The sequence below is a fragment of the Colletotrichum karsti genome (assembly GCF_011947395.1).
Source record: "Colletotrichum karsti strain CkLH20 chromosome Unknown Scaffold36, whole genome shotgun sequence".
NCBI classification, from domain to species: Eukaryota; Fungi; Ascomycota; class Sordariomycetes; order Glomerellales; family Glomerellaceae; genus Colletotrichum; species Colletotrichum karsti.
Window position 1 is genome coordinate 183,536 of NW_024065936.1, and position 24,218 is coordinate 207,753.

Sequence of the window (24,218 nt, forward strand, 5' to 3'; positions counted from 1 at the left end):
TATCGCCATGCTGCTGCCAGCTGCATGTCTGACTGTCATCTGGAGTTGTCAAAGCCGTGCGCCAATGGCAGGTTGGACGATGTTCCCCTGCGGAACTGGTTTCGAGTAATGACGGTTCGCATCATGCTGGGCTGGGAAGAAGAGACCGATTGACGAACCATTGCACAAGAGATGGAAATGAAGATCTGAAGCATCGCCCTTAAGTGCAGAACATGATACAATGAGAGAACTCACTCTGATGACGAGACCGAGTTGTGTCGTGGTATTTCCGCAGGGAGAGACCCTTCCCCTTGATTGGGCGCGACATGGAAGGGAGGAGCGTCCCGGAAAGGTGGGACCCTCGGGAGGAGCCCCTTCCCTGCATGCCGCGCCAGCACTCTGCAAGGCAGGTACTCGACGGTACCTTCTCGTCACTTCCTCCCTCCTCCTCCCTGCGCCCATGTGCTCGATGTTCCACCACAACTGCTGTTCCAGCTGTAAGGACAACCCGGCGACGAACATCCACCCGACCTCATTTCCTCCCACATGTTCCGCCAGGTCCATGCACCTCCTCACCTCACTCAGAGTCGCCGTTTTTTAGTGTCCTCCGACGTGGGCTGCTGTTAGTGGAATTGCTTGATTTCCAGGCCTTTCCCCTCCTTTTTACAGCTCCCCTTCCCTCTCTGTGGGACGGCCGAGTGACATTCGACATCAGCTTCGGGCGCCGTTGGCAGTGACTCGTCATCTACGCAGTACTCCGTACACGCTGCCCTATCTATCTCGGGTTCTGGATCTCTCTTCGGCCCCTTGCATTTCCCTCTCTTTCTCCCTCACTTGAGCTGTTTCTTGTCCGGACCGGCACCTCGAAACCGAGCGACACTCAGCCTCAATTACCCTCCCGGAATTCCTGCGCGTCGAGGCGAAGCTACTGTACTCTCTGAGAACTGTCGAGCTGTCCACAACGCGAAACCAAGTCCATATTGGCATTCTTTCTCGGCGGTTTCACAACTCGATATGACGCGCCGTTGACTTTCCGCCGACTCCGAGCGTTTCGATCCCTCGACTCTGTCTGTATTGCCTCGACATTTCCCACTTTTTCACCATTGACCATCATTCCGTAAAGCCAGTCAAACGCTGTCATCACCTGCGCGTCGTTTGACGTAGACGCCTGTTAGCCATGGCTGCCATGAACGGTTCCGCGGGCATGTTCGCCATCACGAGAGGCAAACTTCTCGTGCTTGCCTCACTGGCCATCACGTTCGTCTTCCCTTGCCGTGTAGACCACTCGCGAATCCCGGTATGCTAATGCTCTCTGTAGGTGGTGGTTTGCGCATATCCTCCCGGGTTATCAGCCCATGATCAAGGCCCAACTCACCTCGCGACTGGACGAAGCAAGACAGAAGATTCCCAAGATTAAGGTTGATTGGAATCCTTCTGACGACCCGAGGGCCAAGTACAACGCCTCCAAGCTGGCCCTCATCATCGAACCGCGACCTCTTCCGCATCTTGTTCCCCAGCTGTTGCACATGACGTCTGTCGTGCCTCCCGATTGGAGATTCTTGTTCATCGGCTCCAACAAGAGCGTCGTCAGTGTCTCTCGAAGTTACGGCGTCAAGCATCACCAGATCACCGGGAAGTTGGACTTGATGATCCTGCCCGAGCCCTGGGAGATCGAGTCCAAGGAGCATGTCTACCGCCTCCTGACCGACGTGCGCTTCTACGACGAATTCCTCCCCGGCGTAGAGTGGATCCTCAAGTTTGAATCGGATAGCATATTGTGCTCCAATTCACCGACGAGTTTGAATGAGTGGCTGGATTGGAGTTGGGCGGGCGCACCGAAGTAAGATCCTACCTCGCAACCGAAAGGATGACGCCTCCTTACTAACGCTCGTTTCAGAACGCCCGACGATCGTTTCTCGGGCAATGGCGGTCTCTCTCTTCGACGGGTATCCTCCATCAAGAGGGTTTTACAATTCCAGGAGAGATATAATAACACGGAAGCTGAAGACGAGTGGTACGGGAAGCGGTTGTGGGTGATGCAAGGAGAGAAGGTTGCGCACGGCAAGAAAGGTGTTCTTGCGGTCGAAGATGTCTACATGGAAAAGCCGATGGGCTATCATGTCCGGGATAGCGGGAAAACGTTACCCGATAAGGTTTGGAAGAACCCGAAGCAGCGCAAGAAGATCTTCGACTACTGTCCAGAGGTCAGCCTGATCATGGACATGAAGCTGGAACGTGAACGCTGTGACGGCGACAACAGAGAAGGAGGTATTGGCCCCACCGACGAAGAGAAAGAGCTGGCAGAACAGGAAGCTAAGAAAAAGGCCGAAGAACAGGCAAAGGCAGCGGAAGAGGCGGCGGCAAAGGCCAAGGAAGAGGAGGAGGAACGCCGTAAAAAGCAAGGTGAGGAGGAGCTCGCAAAACAAGCCGAAGAAGCGCGGAAGAAACTCGAAGAAGAGGAAGCCCGACAGAAGAAAGCCGAGGAAGACGCCAAGACTCAAAACGCTGACACCCCTCCAATCAAGTTAGACGGCCTTGACGACCACGACCTCGACGAGATGCTGAAGCTCGACTACGGCCTGGGCGGCGGCAGCCCCGCCCCGGCATCGACTCCGGACCACAGTGATGACGACGACGCCAAAGCTAAAGCCATGGCCGAAGAGGCGAAGGCGAAGGCCGCGGCGAAAGAAACAGCTACGAACCCCATCTGACGGCCGAACGGAACGCCCCACGGTTCGGCAAGCGATTGACGTGCCGCGATCCCCACCGCGGTGTGCGGCAGACCGACGGGGCTGTACGCCTATTACAGCCGGTTCTCCAGATACCGCGTTCAAAGACCGGGCAAAGAGAAAGGGAAGTTATGTACGATGTCAGATGTTGAGGAGATGACGGTGTTTAAGCATTGTGGCGATGGGGATCTTCAAGTTGAAAGCTGTGGTTGAGTGAGCATTTTTGGTGGCACTGACAAGAGTAGGGTTGCCGCGATAGTCGTTGCCGCAAACGGCTGTATGGGAGAAAGATCTCCGAGCACTTGTTAGCGACGTCACCCGGACGAGGCGGGGAATGATGGTCCGATAATGGGTTGATATACCAATTCCGGCGATGGTTGTGGCGTCGGGCGTCGTGGAGTTTATATACACAACCTCTTTCAGCGAATGGCTCGCCGGATTATCGGCACGTCGGGAACGATTCGGAAAGACGGCATGTGAGCTTTTGAGCAGGACGAAATTTTAAATGACATTCCCAAAACTCTGAGCCTGTTTTCGACTGGCCCATTGCGTGGTTCTAGTGAGGATCTTACTCAAAGCACTACACATCCAGCGGCGGCGCCCGTTTGGGTGACATTCGGGTGGTTACCAGCGACTTGGTTCGCCCCGGCCCAAAGCTCGCGCAGCTCGGCCCCGCGACACCTACCTGATAGACGGGCGCGAGATGATGGGATGGCAGCGCCCATGCTCTGTTGATCTCTGCGGTCGAGCCTGGAGCTTTGTTTATTTGTTTGTTGTTTGGCCTACGCAGCTTTTAGAGCTCTCATGCAGAGCAAGGACATCAACTGCAAGTCTGACCAGACGGCCGGTCTCCGGGTCTGTTCTGACCTGAAGTCAAACATGCAGTTCAACAGCATCTGAACGTCGGTGAGACGCCTTTCTTTTGATCGATGGATCGTAGTGCAATGCCAAGAGCACCACAGCACATGGTCAGTCGACGGATAACTGATACAGATTACAGGAGACGCACCAAGTGTCAGGGGCTCGTACTCATCTGCGCGGTGCGGCAATGCCAAGTAACCAGGGTTCCCCGTGGGAAAGGGAGGAATGTTAGATCAGATCGGACGGCAACCCGAATGCGTTCGTCCCATTTCTATTTTTCTCTCTGATCTTGCCAACTGCGGCCCAATCAACGGGACGCACTACTGTCAGGCACCGCCGGGACTGGCTTAGCCCTGCCGCTGCAGTCGAGTCTTGAACAAGCTTGTTACGTTGGCTTGACTATGAGACTACGGCAGTAAGAGACAACTCCACGGAATAGGCTCCTGGAGTATGCTTGGAATGGGTGGTCTCTGTGGCGTGCCAACCGAACTTGTCCAGGATCGGCGGGTGCGTATTGTTCCATTCCCAACTCCCACAACCCCCTTCTTTCGTCCTCTTCACCAGGCGAACGTCCAGAAGGGTCCGAAGATGGGTCTACGGCGTGGCATTCCTCACCCCTCGAGCCTCTCGCACCCGTCGGTGCGGCCCCGTTCAGCCACTGGCGTCTTCAAACTGCACAGTCGCATCCGGTGGCTTTCGTCTAGTCCGCTCTGACCGCGTTACTCTCGCGTACACTCTCCATCACCATCCGTCCATCTTGGCCTATTCCTGTCCCCTCCGCCTCGCTGCCTTCGGTATGGTCTTACCTGAGGATTGTCATCGCACCTTCTTTCGGATCCCTCCTTGCGACATTTTCAATGGGATCTCGGACGGGTGTGCCGGTTTGCGGTTACAGTATAGCCCAGCGCGTCATATTCATTTTCGTTCCACGACGATGAACGCACTTTTTCTCACCCGTAGATACGGCGATCTAGAAGTCTCGACGCCACACTAGCTTTCCTAACCCGGACTACTTGGCGGCCTCGCCTCTCGACCCTCTAATTTCAGGTTGATGACTGCTCGAGGCTCCGAGCGGGGGTGTGGCTCTTTGCGGTCATCAACACGTTTGTTGTCGGATATGTCACGCCGTTTCTGATGCGGCGATTTCAACCTCGACGCCTCCACCACTGCTGTATATAACCTCGTCAACCGCGCAAGTGTATCGTATCTGCTTCCCCTCGTCATCATCCATCAAAGTGCTTCAGAGTTACTAACCACAGCATTGGAATCTTCTTTCTACCTCCTGGATTGTGTTTTATGTCCTTGTAACCGAACACCCTATTCTAACAACACATCACCAATCTACCGCCACACACAGAGCCACAATGCGTTGGTCTCCTCTCCTCCTCGCCACCCTCACTGGGTTGGAGTTTGTCCAGGCTCATGGACATGATGAGCCTCACATGAACGTCATCTACGGACGCCGGGGACCCGACGAATTACGGAAGAAGCGAGCCGCATACGAGGCCTGGAACCCCCCTTCCGTACCACGCAAGCCCCGCGATGAGGAGCCGACGAAGCCACTTCAGGCTCGTCAGGGCTCCGGTGTCACGCAGGCTCTTCCTTCGGGAATCACAGTCGGAGACGGTTCTCAGTGCGGTCCGGGACTCGGAGCTTGCAATGCTGGAGATTGTTGTTCGGCATCTGGGTATGTCAGCCTTTCGTTTGATCACGAGAAGACATCTAACGCCAAACAGATGGTGTGGCCAAGGCCCTGAGTACTGCAACTCGCCTGATTGTCAGATCAGTTACGGCCCTGCATGCGACGGTAACGAGCAGCCCAACGGACCCGATACCTCCAACGACGCGAGACCCAAGCGCGGCAAGGTCCCCTACGGCGGTGTGGGCATCTACTCTTGTGTGAACGACGGTGACGTCGCCATCACCTTCGACGACGGCCCGTACATCTACACCGCAGCCATGCTGGACGCCTTCAAGGCTCACAGTGCCGTTGCCACTTGGTTTATTACTGGAAACAACATTGGCAAGGGCATGATCAACGTTAACTACCGTGATCTCATTTCAGTAAGTTTGTTGAGTCTCCTGGTTTCAGGCATGGTCTAACAGGTACAGCGAATGATTGCCGAGGGTCACCAGGTTGCCAGTCACACGTGGTCTCACGAGAACCTTGATGCGATGACTTTGTCGCAGCGCAAGAACCAAATGGTCTACAACGAGATGGCCTTTACCGACATTCTTGGATTTTACCCTACTTACATGCGCCCGCCTTATTCCATCTGCGGTTCCGAATGCCAGGGACAGATGGCAGACCTTGGCTACCACATCACCTACTTCGACCTCGACACTCAGGGCTACCTTCACACAGACCCCAGCCAGATCGGTGTCAGTGTTGGCCTTTGGGACGCTGCCATGACGGCTCGCTCTCCTTGCAACGCTTCATACCTGCACATTGAGCACGATATCCACCAGCAGATCGCCCAGGTTCTCACTCCTCATATTCTCGATTCCGTTGTTGCCAACGGCTGGAAGGCTGTTACTGTCGGCGAGTGCTTGGGTGACCCTCCCGCCAACTGGTACCGCCGCGGTAACCCTGGCTACAACTTCAAGATCAGTGCCGTCAGCCCCTTGGCTTGTTCTTCTACCGCCTCCTCCAAGACCGCATCATTCTCAACCGGCGGTGTTACTGCCCTCCCTACCTCTACTGCTCTGGCGGTCTCTTCTGCCGGCCGCTGTGGTTCGACTTACGGACAGACTTGTCTCAACTCCGCTTTCGGTAACTGCTGTTCCGTCAACGGATGGTGTGGAAAGACTGCTGCATACTGCGGCTCTGGCTGCCAGGCTAGCTTCGGCAACTGCGGTACCAATGCTGGTACTAGCAGCAGCAGCAGCACAGGTAGGACTTCTTCATCTACTGGCCGCAGCAGCTCTTCTTCGCGTTCTTCTACTGGTACCTCTTCCTCCGCGCGTACCAGCTCTTCCGGCTCCAGCTCTCGCACCAGCAGCTCTGGTTCAAGTTCGCGTACTGGCACCAGCAGCTCTGGCACCAGCTCAAGCGCCCGTACCAGCTCCACGGGCACTGGTTCTAGCTCTCGCACTTCCACCTCGGGAAGTGTCACTGCTGCCACTGTTTCAAGCTCTACCGCTTCTGGGTCTTCTTCTCTGACTCGATCCTCTTCAGGCTCTGTCTCCGCATCTGGCTCCGTGTCTAGCCAGGCGTCGAGTTCATCCACCGTTCGGGCATCCGGCTCATCGTCCGCCCAGGCCTCTTCCGCATCTGGAAGTGCCTCTGGCACGCGTTCCAGCACCGGCGCTCTCCCCTCGTCCAGTCTCCCGGTCACCAACAACGGCGAGTGTGGCCAGGCCGCCGGAAAGACATGTGTCGGTTACTCCGAGGGCAGCTGCTGTTCTCAGTACAACTACTGCGGCTCCAGCGACGGCCACTGCGGCACGGGATGCCAGCCTCTCTTTGGAACTTGCGGCAGCTCCGTTTCCGCGTCCAGCGGAGCTTCTTCGGCCTCCGGAAGTGTCAGCCGCGCTGCCAGCGGTTCTGCCTCTGCCTCCGCCTCTGCGCCCGCTGCTTCCGGTAGCGCGTCCCGGACAGGCTCTTCCGCCCTCCCTAGCTCCACATGGCCGGTGTCTGACGACGGAGAGTGTGGTCAAGCCGCTGGCAGGACCTGTATCGGATACTCAGGAGGCAGCTGTTGCTCCGTGTACAACTTCTGTGGTGTTTCCGATGCCCACTGTGGTACGGGCTGTCAATCTGCCTTCGGTACCTGCGGCGGCTCCGTTTCTGTTTCCGCTCCTTCCAACCGTCCGACCGGCACTGCCGCCTCCAACCCTTCTCGCACTGCTACAGGCGCGGCGGCAACGAACACCAACCCGTCTACCGATGGCACCTGTGGCGGTACCAAGGCCTTCAACTGCTTGGGCACCAACTTCGGTGACTGCTGCTCGCCTTACGGATACTGTGGTAGCACTACTGCTCACTGCGATGTTGGTTGCCAAGGCTCATTCGGAAAGTGCTCCGGCAGCGGTACGAACGTCAACGTCTCCTTAGATGGAAAGTGTGGTGACAACGGCACCGCCGGCCAGGAGACTTGCCAGGGTTCTACCTTTGGCAACTGCTGCTCGCCTTACGGCTACTGTGGTAGCACTGATCTTCACTGTGGCACTGGATGTCAATCCAAGTTCGGCACATGTGGTATGTCAACCGAGGTCACAAGCGCTCCGTCGCTGACCTCTTCTATCTTACCTTTCGCTAACAATACTTCCCAGGCACCTCAAGCTCCTCTTCAACAAGATGAGACCTCAACCGTGACTTCGTCCCAGACCCTCGCCACAAGTAGCAGCTCTGTTGATACTCCTGCTAGCAGTACCGTTGTTTCCTCTGTTGTTTCCTCTACCTCCATTGTTCCCTCTATCGTCGATGCCGTTGTCAGCAACAGCAGCAGCAGCAGCAGCATCTTGAGCAGCAGCAGCAGCTTCAGCACATCTTCTGACAGCTTGATCAGCAGCAGCAGCACTTTTGCTCCGTCTGTTGATGCAGTTGTCACCAGTAGCATTGCTTCAAGCAGCTCCAGCAGCTCCAGTGTTTCTTCTCCTGTTTCTTCTGACCCTTCTTCTGTATCCTCCTCTTCCTCTTTGTCCAGCAGCGTCGACTCAGGCAGCTCTAGCAGCTTCAGCACCACTTCTTCTGACAGCTCCATCATCAGCAGCAGCACCTTTGCTCCTTCTGTTGACGCTGTTGTCACTAGCAGCATTGCTTCAAGCAGCTCCAGCAGCTCCAGCGATTCTTCTTCTTCTGTGTCGTCGTCTTCATCGTTGTCGTCGCCGAGCGATTCTTCTTCCTCTTCTTCGTCTTCGTCGTCGTCGTCGTCGTCGTCTTCCTCCTCCTCCTCTTCCATCAGCATCGAAAACAACATCCTCGTCTCTAGCAGCAGCAGTATCATCAGCAGCACTACTATCCCCACCAGCAGCTCCTCCACCTTCGTCACGGCTTCCAAGACGTCCTCCTCCGCCCCTGCCCCCACGCAGACGGTCAAGGACGTCAAGGTCGTCAACAACGCCGGTGACGCCTGCGGCGAGGCCTCGGGACAGAAGTGCGGCACGGGTCTCTGTTGCACGAGCAAGGGACAGTGCGGTACCACGAAGATCTGGATCTGGGACAACGGCAACTGCAAGGTGGCGAACGGTTGCCAGGCGAAATGGGGCACTTGCATTTAAAAACCAAAAAAGTATGTCGTGGTGGTGTTCTTACAAAAGCGGTCCTGTTTTGTCTTCTTTCTTTTTTGTATTGTTCTGGTTCAGATACACTGACAGCAGAACATTGGCGTATCCGGGCGAGAGCTGGTTTTTGCGAAAGAAGCAGGAAAAGGGTGGCGGCATATAAATATCGCCACACCCTCTGTAATCATTAATGTTTTGTACCACGGTCTTGTTTTGTTCTCTGTTTTGTCAATCTCTCTGTATTTCTGGAGTTTATCGGGTCTGGGAGCATCTCTCAAACATATATCATAGAACGACCGGTAACCCCTTATCTGAGGAGAAGAACCGGTCACATAGAAACTTAATGGATCTCTGATTTTACTTCACTTTGGTATCTCTCATATGGAAAGCTGACCGATCATTCTGTTACTTCGACTTGGGAGCCTCTATCACTTGAGAAGAACTGGTCGTTGTGATTCCATTGCAATGTTATTCGGCGCTATCCATTCTGATCTATCGTCTCAAAAACACTTCCTTGGGTATCAATGTATGCCTCCTCGCAAAAATCCATCGCTGTCGATCTATCGTCTGGAAACAGTCTCTGGGGTATCTGCCCATTCCTCTCCTTGCAAAATCAACTCTGAAGGATATCCGATCGAAAAAAGCCAACTCCGTGCTGTCTGTCACCTTCCATCCATTATCAACCACCCTCAAATGCAAAAAACCAGCAGGAAAGAAAAGAAAGAAGAAAGCAAAAAAAAGCAAATCATAGAAAGCCTCCACTGTGTCCATCTCCAAACTGTCATAATCCATTTCTCAACTCATGCAATCCTCCATTCACTCTTGCATCAATCCACGCCGCATCGCCTCGTTGCGGGCGAACTCGCTGACCGCATTCATGTACTTGGCCATGTTGTCGACGCGCTCCTCGAGGTGTTGGATCGTGGAGGTGGCGAGCTGCTCCCGCACGCGGCCGACCTCGAGGATGCCGCGGATGGCGTCCGTCTGGTGTTTCATGGCGCGCGAGGTGAGGTCGTGAGATTTAGCGATGAACTCCGCCATCGTCTTCTCGTTGAGCGTGGCGGGGCGGTTGGCCAGGAGGTCCTCGTGTTCGTGGCGGAGCGTGTTCGCGTGGGAGAGCTTGTCGGTCAGGTCCGCGGTGATGGCGACGAGGCGCTGCTTCATCTCGGCGCGGGCGGCCTGGCGGGCTTCCTTGCGCTCGGTGTGCATCTTGGCGGCGCAGTCGCGGGCGAGGAGGGAGGCGGCCTTGGGGGGGATGGGGACCGGGTTGCGGGGGGTGAGCATGGCGTCGGCCGTGGCGGCGCGGTCGTCGCGGATGGGAACGCGGGGGAAGTCGGTCTTGTTGAGGTTCAGGGTCGTCTCTCGAGTTCTGGTGGTGTTGTTGTCGTCTTCTGGGGAGAGATGATCGGGAACCTCCTCGGGGGTCTCGTGGCGGAAGAGGAGGTTCAGGCGCGGGGTGTTTTCGTCATCGACGTGGTTGACGTCCGTGTTGTCGATTCGCTTCTTGAAAGGGTTGATGTCGTCGTAGGAGTCGTCATGAGGCGCGACTCTCTTGCCCTTGCCCTTGGACACGGCGCGACTTGAACCGATCTCCTGGATCTCGTCGTCGTCGCGGACTGCGGCCGCGCGGGAGGGTCCTTTGCCGTTGCCGGGTCTGTTCTCGCCCTTCTCGCGGAGCTTCCTGCCAAGCACTTCGGCACCGTGGACGGTCCATTCCTCAAGGTGGTGGGCGAGGTCGGGATGCTGATCGTAGAAGGTCTGCTGGACCTCCTTGAGCTCACCCTCCAGGGCGCCGGATCTGTAGCACAGGGCCAGGGCGATGACCATGGAAGCGGGGGGCTCTTCGTTGTTGATGTACATGCTGCGGACGTGCCAGAGGAGGCGGATTCTGTTCGGGTCAGAGCTGTCGATGTCGGTCTCGATGGCCTCGATGAGTTCCATGCGAGTGTCGGGGTCGACGATGTCTGGGATGCGGTCGATTATTTCCTTCTGGAAGCCGACAATTTCCTCGGTCTTGTCGTAGTCCATTGTAGCGGTTAGGATGGGTAACGATGTAAGGGTTGGCGAAAGATGGGAGAGGTGGGATGTTGTTTTTCGGCGTTGCTATGTTGGCACTGTGGTTCTACCAATGCGAAGTCCTGGTGTTGGTTTGAGTGTTGATGCTGGCTGAAGTTGAAGTTAAGGAAGGCACGTCTTAGATTCGGCTTGGTGTTTTCGCAGCGATGCCCAATTGCCAATATCGGTGAGTGATATTGTGAAGATGTGAAGAACGGTTGATCGTTGGGGTTTGTGGGAGTGGAAGAGTTGAAAGAAGATTAAGGTGGGGATGGAAGGTATTTGTAGGTCGGTGCCAGACTCGAATGAGACGGAAGGAAGGTGCTACTGAGGACTCCTAGTCTGAGCTTGTTGCGGTTCGCAGTCGTGTTTGTTGAGGTGTGAAGGTGGAAGAGTTGAGGTTGGGTGGAGGCTCGGGGAAGAGATATTTGTAGGGAGGCTGAGGACGAGACCAGGGACGGGCGAGGCAGAGGCAGGAGCGATGCTTCACGATTTTTCGATATTCTTGGCTTCTTGCGGTGCAAATGGTCAGAATGAGGTCGGTATGGATGAAGTCATCTGCCCAGGATGGGAGTGGAGGTCGTGTAAAACTGAGGTGAAGTTGTTGACCAGTAAGGTGCTACGTTAGAAGTGGCCGTGTGTGATGTTTGTGATCAAAGAACATCGTCGTAGGCCAATTCACCAAAAGGAACTGGGTACCTCAGGGAAAAGTGTTCGCTGGATGTGTTTCTCAGCTGCTCTGCCACCAGCAGAGTACTTGAGAATGCGTGTAAGCTCATGTGCTTGGCACGCCCAAATCTCAACTTACACCCAGAAGACAGATAAATCACGAGTCCCTCATCCACTTGGTCATTCTAATCAACCGAGATAGCAAGAGATAGCGTGAGATGATTCGAGTTCTCGCAGCATAGCCAGACACCGGATCATCACGAAGTGTGACCTCGAGTGAAAGTGAAAGCAGCCCATCAAGACCACCGTAGATAGCGTCAGTGTTTCCATTGTACACACTCCATCAACAATCATGAACCGCTTATTGGGGGATGAAGTCAAGAAGGTTTGCAGGTGTATTGCATAAACGAGGTCCCTTGATAACGTCGATGTTCTCCAGAGACGACACCAATCTTCGGGGATAAGGCCGCGCCCATTCCTCTAACACCTACCGAAGATGAACCTAGATCTTGGTGAGGGCACCCCTGGAAACCCTTGATCCGGTCGGAGAAAACCCAACGCTCGGGCACGAGATCGCGAATTCGTCGCAGGAACTCTCCGACCGGTCGGCCGCCTCATCTTTGGGTGGTAGTTCTGCAGAATATGCTATTGTAATCTTTTCAAGACCCTCTACTTTCGTCGTGGTCCTGTTCTTTCGCGAAATGTCTTCAGGGTAGCCGTGGCAGCACGAATGGCGAAGATACCCCTTCCCAATCCATGACGTCTTGCGAACAAACTCGGACTGACAAGTGCGAAGCTTGAGCTTATGCAGGGCAGAGGCATCCATCATCGCCCGCGTGGGACGGCCACGCGGGAGGGGAGGCCAAACTCAGCAGAAAAAAGAACTTCTTTTGCTAGCGCGTCACTGAGTTCTGTCACCCCTTTTAAGCTTATCGTTGTTTTCTTTCACGGACAAAGAGTTTACTCGACGTCTTTTGATGCTCCGACGACGAACAAAGCTTTTGTTGATGAACGTATGGTTTCCCGAGGAGGTTGTGTTTGTTCAAGAATAAGAACAATGGGTTGACTCTTATGACTTTGAGGCATGGGAGTGAGACGAGTCCTCGTAGAGGTGGGTTGGTCACATGAGAAGCCGATTACGAGCACGAAGGAGGCAAACATCAAAAGGGTTACACATCGATACGTGATGAGGACAAAAATGAACTTGACCAGCCTGGGGGTCGAACCCAGAATCTCCTGATTGCACGATGAATCGTAGTCAGACGCCTTGCCATTGGGCCAACCGGCCGTGATCAGCTAGTTGAGCTGATGGGTTGATCTTGGCGGTTGGGAAGCAGATTCTGCTCAAGAGGCGAGAGGTGGGTGGGTAAGTGTGGGCGACGAGATTTTCTTCGCGTGCCCATCAAACTGGAGAAAGAATGAGCTAGTTCGGTGGGGAAACGGGAACGAAAAGAGAAAAGAAGAAAACACCAAGAGGGAAGGAAAAGAGTGGGTTGACTCATACCAGTGGATGCTTGCTTGCTGGCTGGCGGAGCAGGCGAATTAAAGAAACGCTCGGATAGGAAGCAAATGCTTCAGCTCGAAAGGCTTGAATCGTCGAGCGAACCACCTCATTGGCTGTGTCGCAATCCCCCGGGGGGTTTCGGTGGATCGGCCGGAGAAGTCGGGTCGCGCGAACCTCGAGGAGTGCCATCCCGGAAGACTTTCCGAAAAGGTGATATGTTTGCGGCGGTGATGTCTGGGTCGTGAATGTGATATGTCGAGTGCGATGGGGGAAGACCATCCAACATCCTCCGTCAAACCCCCATCATCAGTAAAGGCTGCATTCGCAAAGTCGATCAGCTTCCGGAGAGAAAGGGGTCCGTCATTCACCATAAGCTTTCTTGTTCTTGGTATTTCTTGGCTCGCGAAATTCGATTCAATAATTACACTTTTCCTTACCCTCAACGGGAGATGAGACGACCGCAACGTACATGGTGTATGACCTGCATGCGCGCGTGTGCGTGGGCATTGACCATCAGCACACGAAACATGTTTCCGTGGACGGGCGACCCATGAAACGAAGAGTCCCCTATAATTGGTATCATAGCGCCAAGAGAATCTCGTGTCACGCTCTCGACATGTTGATGTCACTGTTGACCACACACACGCACGTACACACGGATTCGGATCGCGAAGAGACCGATCACGAGTCACCCGAAGAATGTGAGAAAGAAAATCGTCTGACGCTTGAGTTGCTCGTCGTGGCTAATGTATGTACATCCGCGCTCCGGTATCAGAAGTCCCCTAAACCCTCCGTACAGGACCGGCCCAGGAACCGGACGTCCTGACTTTCCTACCCCCTTTTTTCGTCATCGCAGATCAGGCAGCCCCCGTAGACGCGTGCTCTGATGACTGCTTTCCGTAGCCCTCGTAGAAATCAAGCGACCGGCACCAGTGCCGGTGACCTTTCCATTACCACTCCAACGCAACTAACAGCGAGTAGCTTAGTTAGGCTTGGCGACGGGGAGCGCGGGAGCGACGGGCGCGGGCGCGGCGGCGGCGGGAGCAACACCGGCAGGCTTAGCAGCGGCGTTGTTACCGGCCGGAGGGGGAGCGGCGGGGGGAGCGGCAGCCGGGGCGGCAGGAGGCTGACCAGCGGCACCACCAGCAGGAGCGGCGGCGGGAGGGTTGTTGCCCTTGCCCTTAGCAGCAGCACCACCAGCCGGGGCGGCCGGGGCAGCGCCCTTACCCTTGCCGGCAGCGGGAGCGGCGGGAGCGGCGCCCTTGCCCTTAGCAGCACCGGCGGCGGGAGTAGCCTTGCCCTTGGCCTTCGCGGCGCCGGCGTTGGCCTTGGCGGCCTTCTTAGCCTTCTTCGCCTTCTTGGCCTTCTTAGCCTTCTTGCCCTTCTTTCCCTTCTTGCCCTTCTTCTTCTTGAGGAGCTGGCGAGCACGGAGGGGAACGGCCTCCTCCTCGTCCTCGACCTGGGAGACTACGCCGCTGGTAGTCTCGACTCCGGCGAACTGAGGAACGGTGATGCCACGGGGCTCCTCGCGCTCCTGAAGGTTCTGGTCATAGTTGTTTTGGTAACTGTGCGATGTTAGTGATGTTTCCCTCATGATCCCAGATGGTGGAAGACGTACGCGACAGCCCTGCTGTCAACATCGGCGGGAGCACTGCTGACGCTAACGAGTGTCGAGGCGAGGAAAAGAGAAAATGTGAGGAACTTCATTTTGATGGACTGAAGTGAACCGAGGTTGAAAATAGATTATAAGATCGAGCCGTGTCGATTTGATGAACTGAAGTCAAGTCGTTTCTAAGGGAATGTCTGTATTAAACTTGGTATTGTGAGGCCTGCCGTCGAATCAATCCAAAGAAATCGCCAAGAGGGGAGTTGGGTCGGAGGGTTTATGTACTCAGTCCGCCTCTCGTCCCAAAACATGAGCCTGAGGAGGAGGACGACTGAAAGGAGTGGCGTGAAGCGGAACATGTCGAGAGACTGTGACCGAGAGCCTGAAACCAGCCCAGGGCAAGACAGATGTCAATGTCCACCACGCGGCTGCGTTGCGTGCTGAGCCACGATTGTCTAGATGGTGCGTTGCTCCCTCATCGCATCATTCAGAATAGCAACACCGTTGAGTCAGGCCAACCGCAGAGTCGTGTTTCGGGACTCGGTCCATCGTCGTCCAAAGTCCCTTACATCCAGACCTTCAAAGGGGTAAGGTGCTCGAGGCAACCGAAACTCTATTCCCTCGTCCGATGTCTTCAGTCATCCTTGCCCCCCTGTTTTTCTTCTTCTCTTTTCGTGTATTAACGTCCTAGAATTAGAGGACCCCCACTGGCCAGGTAAGGTTATTCATGCTTGATTCGAATCCCGTGGAATGTGTATGGTCGCCCCTGGTCTGGTCTCAGGAACAGGCATTGCAGAACCTGAAGGAAGAGGAGCCCTCACACTGGTATTACCACCACAACGGGTGATCGGCTCTGCTGGCTCGTGCCTTGCAAATCCCCCTTGTTTTCTACCACGTTTGAGGCAGTAAGCTTTTTTTTTTCTTCTTTGGCCCGAAGGTGTCGGGGCCATGAGCTGCAAAACATCCTCCAGGGAGGCGAGGAAAGTCAAACCGCCTCAAACCACCTCGCCTCGTCCGACCTTCGTTCGTGTTCTGCCCAGCGCCATTCGTTGCATAGTCGTCCGCGACTCGGTAACGAGAACGAAAGCATTCGATAGGCTGGCGGAGTGAACCGCTCCCTGGGAGGATTACGCACATCGATATCTCCCAAGAACTGGTCGTCTTCCCAGTTTACAAACGACCAGGACATGGTGGTGAAGAGTAAGCATACTTTTCCCATGACGGAGCCAGCCTCTATCCTTGAAGCCGATCCAAATCCGGATGCTTTCGTGGCCGAGTAAAGCTCGTGGAATATCTCGATGCGAAGGAGCAAAAGACTGACGCGGCGCGGATGAGAGCTGCCGGTAGGCGTCGGTCGCCGCTTGTCAGTCAAGCTTTCTTGACACCTCGGCGCTTAGATTTGTGGAAGCAGCCCGTAGTCTTGGGTAAGGTAGCAGATTGCGCCACGAAGCTGCCGAGACACCGACCCGTTGAAAACGCCATCAACAAGCTAGAAATGGCAGCACAAATGGAGACTGCGCGATCCGTAGGTTCCGCCCCCGCGGGGAAAGAAAAGGGGTCCCAGACTGCTGGTGTTCAGACCCCCCCTGGCTTAGTATCAGAACGTGGTAGTGTGTAGGAGAGACCCGGTAGCATGTCCGCATGCAGCCGCAGGGCCCCCGTTAGCAAAGAGCCTCGACCGCACCACGCAGTGCCTGAGAAACGGGCTGTGTCGCCACGAGCATCACATGATGTCAACGTCGAGCTGCAGCGGCCATGGCCGAGGGTCCCGGGGGGATGCCTTGAAGGACTGGAAAGAGATGCCCATCGTGGTTATTTGCAGATCCTTTGTTCCAAATTCCTCCCAGGTCTGTCTGCAGCGGTTGCATGTTGGTTACATCCCTTGGCAACCCCGGATTCGCAGGTTTGCACTGGATGTCGAAGATCGGCTGGTGATTTGGAAGAAACCGTTTGCGATTCGAGACACGGGCCAGACTGCGGCCTGTCGCGGGTTTTCGGGGCAGTTTTAAGAGCATTCCTGCTTTAGAGACAAGTTTTGCCGGAGTCTCCAGAGGCATCGTGAGGAACGTCGCAGGCTCGCAGCCGAGATTCCACAACATGATCGTCTGCTCTCCCGTGGCGGAGACGAACAGTTGCCTTGTTGAGTCCCGGTTTGAAATATGTGCTTCATCTGGTGATAATGACAGTCGTTTTGACATTGCCGATGGGATATGTTCTGCGGATGATAGGTGCCGTCGGGCGGCGATCTTTTGAGACGGCGACTTTTTCTTTTCGTCTGTAGCGACCTTCAAACAATTATCGCGCCATCGCAAGAAGTTACCAAATAGGAAAGAGTCCAAGTCACCTGACTGGCGTAAGAAAGTCGACGGAGAAACCATCCGGAAATTGTCGACTGAATCATCTCTTCGAGCTCACCTGCGCGTCCCAGATGCTCGGTTCTGGTCGCATAACGGTTGACCCTGCTCGGGCGGTCGATCATCAGTACCTTGTGGTTCGGGCGCAGATGAAGCAGCAATGCGGAGTTGAGATAAGAGAACGTGCAGGCGACACACCCAGCACTAGCTGGTGATGAAGCCGCGTAGCAGATGGGATGTAGTCATCACTTGAGTGCATCGCGACGTTGAAATGTCGTGGTCTGCTTAGCTTTGCGGGTCAGGCTGACAGCTGCATGAGCTGAGATAAGCTTGGGGAAGTGGTTCAGATGGATTGGTGTAAAAGAAGATTAAAGACAAAAGAAACTCCCGTTAGTGCAGATAATTCAGCAAGCATTTATTGCAACTTTATTGCGCGCAGTGGCCGTCGATAGGCCCGAGGCGGGCGGACGAGATTGAGTTGCAAAGTTAACCTTACTAGGTAGATCTGGAGGTTTCCGTGATGATGGCAATCTTATCTGGTCGGGGTCTTATCATCTTATCGTCGGTGTTATCGATAGACCCATATTTCATTCATATAAAGAGATATGCTCGGTTAGAGTCCTAATTGAATCAAGCATGCATCTAGATGCACTTCCATTCGGAAAACCCCTATTGGAGCATAAACCCGAGGTTTCCCCCTTCCTGGCTTTCCCCAACCGTGCATGCAAATGCAGCTACACATTGAATCTTCAACAATGTGACACTGCAACCGACCGCCTCCGATCTTTCTTCACAACCACGCCGTCCGCCACACCCCAGTTCCGAGGCAGTCAAAATGCCCGGCGACGAAGGAATCACAGCCGCAGCCGCAGCGGCATCAACATCAGCAACGACAGCCACCACACCGCCGCCCGACGCCAAGATCAGCGCCGAAGATGGCCGTTCCTACTGGCAGGGCGTTGATGCTGACGTGAACGGCATGCTGGGAGGTTTCCCCTACATCAGCAAGGTCGACCTGCAGGGCTCGCGTAACTTCCTGGCCAAGCTGGGCATCGGCACGAAGAGCGGTCTGCGGACGGTGAGCCGCGCTCTGGAAGGCGGGGCCGGGTGAGTTCTTTTCTGCTGCATCCTTTTCTCTTCTATGTGTTCTCCTTGAGAGGTCTTCTGTTGTCAGACCGTATTTCAGACCAGTCTCTGGTACCCGTTACATTCAAGTGTCATGTACGGAATGGGATGGCTGAAGGTTGTTTGCTTGTTTGGTCGTGCATGTCCCATCTCACATCACCAACACCAAAAACCCCCGTCATTTTTGTTGTTTTTTTCACCGCCATCTCAACCACCTCACCGCCTCTTATTTTCCCCTTCCCTTTTTGCCATCTCATCCCCATCACCTCTCCCCTAACCCACCGCAACAGCAGCTCTGCACGAGCGGGCCGAGCTAATGTTTTGCCTCGCCTGACCCATTGTTCTGTCCCTTGTTTCTCCATTTTCGCCTCTCGTGTCGGTAACCTCTCACCGGTGTCTGTACGGATACCTTCTCACATACACCCCCTACCCCGGTCTCCCGACCCAAGTCTCCGTATCATGTCATGGCCCCTGCTAACACCCCGACCCCCAGCATCGGTCGCATCACAGAGGGACTCATGCTGGATGTCGCTGAACAAGTCGACATCGTCGAGCCCATCGCCAAGTTCACCGCCGCTCTTCAGGAGAAGTTGGGCGTAGGGTCTGTCTTCAACATCGGTCTGGAGGAGTGGAAGCCCCTTGAGGGTACCTCATACGACCTTGTTTGGAATCAATGGTGCCTCGGCCACCTGACCGACGAGCAGCTCGTTGCCTACCTGCGCCGTTGCAAGGAGGTCATCGCCCCTACGGACGGTGTGATCATCGTCAAGGAGAACCTCAGCACCAGCGGGGCGGACCTGTTCGACGATGTCGATAGCAGCGTCACGAGGTGAGTTCGCCTATCCGTACACTCCCTTCAGGCCTCTTCATCCTTCCCGAGCTGCCCAGCTCATATCCTCCACCAACCCCATCACCAACCACCGTCGTGGCGAAGAGTTTTGCCGGATTCAAGACCGGCTGGACCGTGTTTCCTCATATTCCTTGTTCCTCCAAAGGCCCACGTCACTGGAGAAACTCGAAATGCATGCAAGACACCTGCATAGACTGACGCAAGTGCAAACAACCGCACAGGGCGGATGACAAGTTCCGAACCCTCTTCGAACAGGCGGGTCTCCGTCTAGTCAAGACGGAGCTGCAGCGTGGCTTTCCCAATGAACTGTTCCCGGTACGCATGTACGCACTGAAATAGTGCAGGTGAATCAGCGGTGGCGGGCAGCAGACGGGGCCGGACGCCACGTACAGGTAGCGGCAAACACGGCGGCGACAGCGGCGACAGCGGCGACGGCGGCGGCGGCGGTAAGTGGCAAACTAACCATGGATCCGGGGCTGGTGGCCGGGAGACCAGGGGTTTGAGGGGCCGGCCGGATAGGACAATGATGGATCGTAATGGATTATGTACCTTAGGCCAGGCCCCATATACAGCCCCCAAAGACCCAGGAATCCCGCATGCGTCCGGCATCCCAGGCCAAGGTGCAAGGCCAGGCCAGCAGCAGCATGGGGGATGGGATGACATGGCGGCTCGGGCTCCGATCTAACTGCACGATTCGGCAGGCCCCCGGTCGTTCGTTCGTTCGCGCGGAGCCACTTTAATTCTCCGATCTGGAAAAACCGGGGTGGCCTTTTCTTGGGAGCAGAAGAAGGGGAACCAAAAGAGCCAAAAAGCGTGCGGTACGGGGTCGTGGGCTTGTGTCATGTACACATACAATCGACCGTTTTTACACGAGAGCGAGGCCTGCCACGTCGACGGTGCAGATTGCAGATGCGCGACTGGACGGGGCGTCCGTCTGTAATGGTGGGCGTGTGCAGCATCGTGTGTGTGTGTGGTTGTGGTTGGGCATCCCTTTTTTCTTCAATTACCCAGTCTAGCGATGTCGGACATCACTAGCTTTGCATCATTCCCACGTCCTGCTGGCCACTCATCCACTCATCCACCCGTTCGACACGTTCGTCTCTCGCGATGGAGAGGCAGAAAATACAATCAAATGCAAGAAAACTCTCCCAAACATGCAGAAAATCTGACAGAAAAAACGTGTACATGCTGAAAAAGGCGTCGAGGCATTGGTGCCCAAACTGGCTGAACGGTGTAAAAGTGAGGCGAACTCGCTCCCTTCACCCTTCCTGCATCCTGCAGTCTGCCTCTCTTTTTTAGCATATACGGGGTAGATTTGGAGGGGCCGCGGCCGCATTCTGCATTCCTGCTGCATGTTCGCCAACAGAAAGCGGCGAAGCCAAAGCCTCAACTACATGGCCACGAGGTCTGTTTGTCTTCAACGGAAAAAATGAATTATCGTGAAAGCCGCAGGACGCGCCGCGAGGGCGATGCACAAGTCCCGGATTCTCGTCACCGCGTGCGTGCGTGCGTTGTTGACGATCGTATTCCTCGAACAGGGGAGAGAAGGGGGTGAGAGCCACTCAAGGAGCGCGAAACACACGACTCGAAATCTTTGGGCAAAGCGCGGCAAGGGACGAAAGAGCGGTGTCATTTGCTTTCATTCTCGTCGTCGAATCAGACTTTCCATCACCGCCGTGACATGTCTCAGTCCGTCTCAGTCTCTCTCTCTATCTCTGCAATGCGTGACCACTCAGAACCACCCCATCAGATCCAGCAAACCCTCCCCGAAGTCCCCATCGTGAGAAAACCTCGCCGTCCCATGCAACCCAGCTGGCCATTGCCCACCCCTCCCCTCGACACGAACGGAAGGGGGCCGGCCAGAAAAGACAACTCAGAGCTTAAACTCAAAGAACCCGAGCCCCTCGACCCCGACGTCGACGCGGAACAGCGCGCCCCCGTACTCGCGCTGCTCCTCGGTGCCCTCGCCCTCGTCCAGCGACGCCGTCGTGACGAACAGCTCCGTGCCGACGAACTGCACGCACGTGATGGCCTTGGTGGGCAGGAGGACCTCGCCGACGAGCTTTCCCTCGGGCGAGATCTTGAGCACGCGGCCCTCGCCGTAGACGGCGTGCCAGAGGTTGCCCTCGACGTCGACGCGGAACCCGTCGGGCTCGCCGGGGCCGTCGTGCGTGTAGAAGACGCGCTTGTTGGAGGGCGCGCCTCCCGCGGCGGCGTCGGCGTCGATGTCGTAGTCCCACGCGTACACCTTGCGGTCCGTCGAGTGCGTGAAGTACATGGTCTTGTTGTCGGGAGACCACCCCACCGAGTTGGGGATCAGGAGGTCGCTGAGGACCTCCTCGTGGCCCGACTTGCCGTCGAAGCGGTGCAGGGCGCCTGTCGGGATCGTGAGTTTTGGGTCTTGAGACGTAGGTTGCATTGTTTGTTCCCTTCTCGTGACGATATATGCGGTGTGCAAAGGAGGATGTGATGCGTTGTCACGACAACGAGAGACATGGGGGGAGGGGGTGCGTGAGAGAGGTGATGTGATGCGAGGCAGACCGCCGCAACGCAGCACTCCAAGACATACCTTCAACCTGAAAATCGCCCAGCCCGAAATCCGTCATGGTGCCGAGCCAGAAGCGGCCGTGGGGGTCGACGGCGCCGTCGTTGGCCCTGAGGCGCTCCCTGCGGCGGCCGGGGTGAAGCTCGGCGAGGTACTCGTACCGGCCGGACCGGACGTCGAGCTCGGCGATGCCGTACTTGAGGCCGACCAGGATGCCGACGGCGGGGTCGACGCCCGCAATGTCGGCCGTGACGCCGACGGGGACGTCGAGCTGCAGCGTGCGCAGGGACCCGGGGCCCCGGGCGAGGTCGACGAAGTGGACCTGCTTCTTCTTGATGTCGACGAAGCGCAGGACGTTGTTCTTCTTGTCGTAGTACGGCCCCTCGCCCAGGCCGCAGTGGATGTTGAGGTAGGGCTTGTCTACCTTCCACTGCTGAAGCGACGCCATTTTTTGGTGATTGCAACTGTTTGCAAAACGTAGCCTGTCTCCGTCCGATTACGTTTTCGGGGGTTGAGGAGTTGAATCCCAGAGTTTCCTGTAGGCCCAAAGGTTGAGGGATTTCGCGATGAGAGAGATGTTGGTTATTCCTTGCAGGAATGGTCTGGGATGTTCTCTGCTGCTGCTGGCTGTCACTGGATAATTATCCGAAGGGAACCCGCCGACCGGCACGCAATTCCATTCGCGGTTCCGCTTTATCGGTGCAGATGTGAGGAAAGAAACGTCGGTTTTTTTTTCTTATCTTCTTTCCCTTGCGATGGCAGACGTCGTCAATAGAGATATTTGAAGTGGATGCGAATGGAATGGTTCATGAGTTGGCCGTTTTCCGAGCCGAACCGATCGATATCCACCCTGTTTATGTCTTGTTTATCTGGCCTTTTCAATCGACGAAGCAACTCGCTCCGAAGACACGGAGCCATCGCGCTCCTGTCCCCAAATCGTCGAGTGATGCCGACGGAAGGCCGGGCCGCTTAGCCTCCATGCCGCCGATTCAATTCCGGGACGGGAACGCAATGTCGACAACCTTGTGTCGCCATTGCGTCGAGTTTCGAGATCAACGGCAAAACGACAGAAAGAAGAGAGAGAGAAAGAGAATGGATCTCGCAGCGACGGGAGTTGGTCTCTTGAATTGGAGAAAAGGGGAATGTTCGGAATGCACACCAAATAAAAAGCAAAAAAAACCAGAATCGGGGTTCCGGAGGGGGAGAACGAAGCATCGTCAGATCCGACCCCAAAAAAAACCTCCTGATCAAGGATCGAGAAACGAAGCAAACAAGCAAACACAGTTTTTCGAGGCCTAGAACCGCTGGCCGTTTCCCCCCGTCTTTGGAACATCCAAATGCCAAGGGACATGCATGTGTCATGAGAAAAGCTCGAAAGAGGCAGGCTTCGGGAGTTTGCCAGCCAATGTTTGTTGTTGTTGGGGGGTTGGCTGTTCGCCAGCGCCCGCGCGCCAGTTCCCGGAGCCCCGGGGAACGTCGTGCGCGTGTTCCGGGACGGCGGTGTGTGTGGACTGAGGAGTCACCGCCCGAGAGACCTTACCATGCCGGACAGGAACGATGCCTGCCGTCCGAGTGTGAACGAACACCTGGAGACGAGGAAGACGAGATCGAAGAGAGAAAACGGCCGGTTGTGGAAAATCCGGGGGGCCGAACGAAGGTTACGAAATCCCCGGTTGCGACTGGCTCACCAGAATCTCAATCTTAACGGTCTTCCCTCCATCTCCGAAGAAGCTCTTTTCCGAACGCCTCCGTTGCACGTGCCATACCGTCGCTGCGGGTGATGGACGCTTGTTTGTCTCCTCTTCCTTCCATCCATCCGTTGTTGTTGGTTCCCAGAGTCGACGAGCTCCCGTTGCGAGCAAGGGCTCTCAATGCAGCTGAACGCTTCGTTGAGATACACCAGAAGCACTGGACCTTCAACTATGTTCTGAAGTGTGACTTTGTGGTTCCCCTCACTCAACACGATACGACGGAACGAAAAAAGGGCCCCCAAAACGGTGGATATCCATCTTTCCCTTCCCGGGATTCCTGTTGCATTTCGTTCGGTCAATGGCCCATTCTGACCAGGTTATTTTATGCAGCCCCGATCGAAACTGGTTCCCATCACCAGGGAAGGGAAGGGGGTGATCAGACACACATGATCGCCCACAAGCCGTGGAGAGGAAGGTCTGCAAATTTCCCGAGCGAGGGGGGTTGCAGCGAGGCTCGTTCACGGTTCACAATGGCATGCTGTCGTCCCCCATGAGTCGCGTACTATTAGTAGTAGCTCAGGTGCCGATGCGGATCAGCATGGCCGCCATGCCAGAATCGCACTACAGATGGGTACGGATAGGCAGTATTGTATTCTATGCGTATGGCGTGAACGCCAACGGGGGAGAGCATTTCTTTCTGCCCTTCGAACCCGTCAAGTCGCAAGCTTCACCGGTCATGCTCACGCAAAGCCGTTGAGCGCGTATACCCACCGGATAGGATATGCTCGTCAGAGACGGCGGCGACTCAGGGCTTCTCTTTTCTCGCTCCAAGCGGCGAGCTGCATGGCAGGGCTGCACGGGTCACCCGCTGGCAACGCCCGTTGATCATCAGGCTCTTACCGTTCCTATCAAGGACTCCCGTTTCCGAGGTCTGTTCTAAACAACTTCCAGGGGGCGTGTATGTGTACAACAATGGTCTGGTGAACGGGAAGCAACACGGCGGCGGACGGGGAGAGGATGGAGT

At 55.6% G+C, this 24,218-nt stretch overlaps 6 protein-coding genes across 6 annotated transcripts; 3 read left to right on the plus strand and 3 right to left on the minus strand.

Annotated features, from left to right (window-relative positions):
* Positions 1 to 1,156: 1,156 nt before the first annotated feature.
* Positions 1,157 to 2,690, plus strand: CkaCkLH20_09831 (uncharacterized protein; the record flags this gene model as incomplete). The annotated part of the gene is made up of 3 exons (XM_038892546.1): positions 1,157 to 1,236; positions 1,298 to 1,819; positions 1,877 to 2,690. The coding sequence occupies 3 exons, from the start codon at positions 1,157 to 1,159 to the stop codon at positions 2,688 to 2,690; spliced, it is 1,416 nt and encodes a 471-aa protein (XP_038742113.1).
* Positions 2,691 to 4,933: 2,243 nt separating this feature from the next.
* CkaCkLH20_09832 (chitin binding protein) lies at positions 4,934 to 8,792 on the plus strand (the record flags this gene model as incomplete). Its single annotated transcript, XM_038892547.1, has 3 exons — positions 4,934 to 5,256; positions 5,306 to 5,633; positions 5,682 to 8,792. 3 exons carry the CDS (start codon positions 4,934 to 4,936, stop codon positions 8,790 to 8,792), a joined length of 3,762 nt encoding a protein of 1,253 aa, XP_038742114.1.
* An 819-nt stretch (positions 8,793 to 9,611) lies between these two features.
* Positions 9,612 to 10,823, minus strand: CkaCkLH20_09833 (uncharacterized protein; the record flags this gene model as incomplete). Its single annotated transcript, XM_038892548.1, has 1 exon — positions 9,612 to 10,823. The coding sequence occupies one exon, from the start codon at positions 10,821 to 10,823 to the stop codon at positions 9,612 to 9,614; it is 1,212 nt and encodes a 403-aa protein (XP_038742115.1).
* Positions 10,824 to 14,005: 3,182 nt separating this feature from the next.
* CkaCkLH20_09834 (uncharacterized protein) lies at positions 14,006 to 14,730 on the minus strand (the record flags this gene model as incomplete). Its single annotated transcript, XM_038892549.1, has 2 exons — positions 14,006 to 14,588; positions 14,642 to 14,730. 2 exons carry the CDS (start codon positions 14,728 to 14,730, stop codon positions 14,006 to 14,008), a joined length of 672 nt encoding a protein of 223 aa, XP_038742116.1.
* Positions 14,731 to 17,818: 3,088 nt separating this feature from the next.
* Positions 17,819 to 19,297, plus strand: CkaCkLH20_09835 (uncharacterized protein; the record flags this gene model as incomplete). The annotated part of the gene is made up of 3 exons (XM_038892550.1): positions 17,819 to 18,090; positions 18,602 to 18,937; positions 19,180 to 19,297. The coding sequence occupies 3 exons, from the start codon at positions 17,819 to 17,821 to the stop codon at positions 19,295 to 19,297; spliced, it is 726 nt and encodes a 241-aa protein (XP_038742117.1).
* Positions 19,298 to 20,831: 1,534 nt separating this feature from the next.
* CkaCkLH20_09836 (SMP-30/Gluconolaconase/LRE-like region) lies at positions 20,832 to 21,951 on the minus strand (the record flags this gene model as incomplete). The annotated part of the gene is made up of 2 exons (XM_038892551.1): positions 20,832 to 21,334; positions 21,528 to 21,951. The coding sequence occupies 2 exons, from the start codon at positions 21,949 to 21,951 to the stop codon at positions 20,832 to 20,834; spliced, it is 927 nt and encodes a 308-aa protein (XP_038742118.1).
* Positions 21,952 to 24,218: the final 2,267 nt, after the last annotated feature.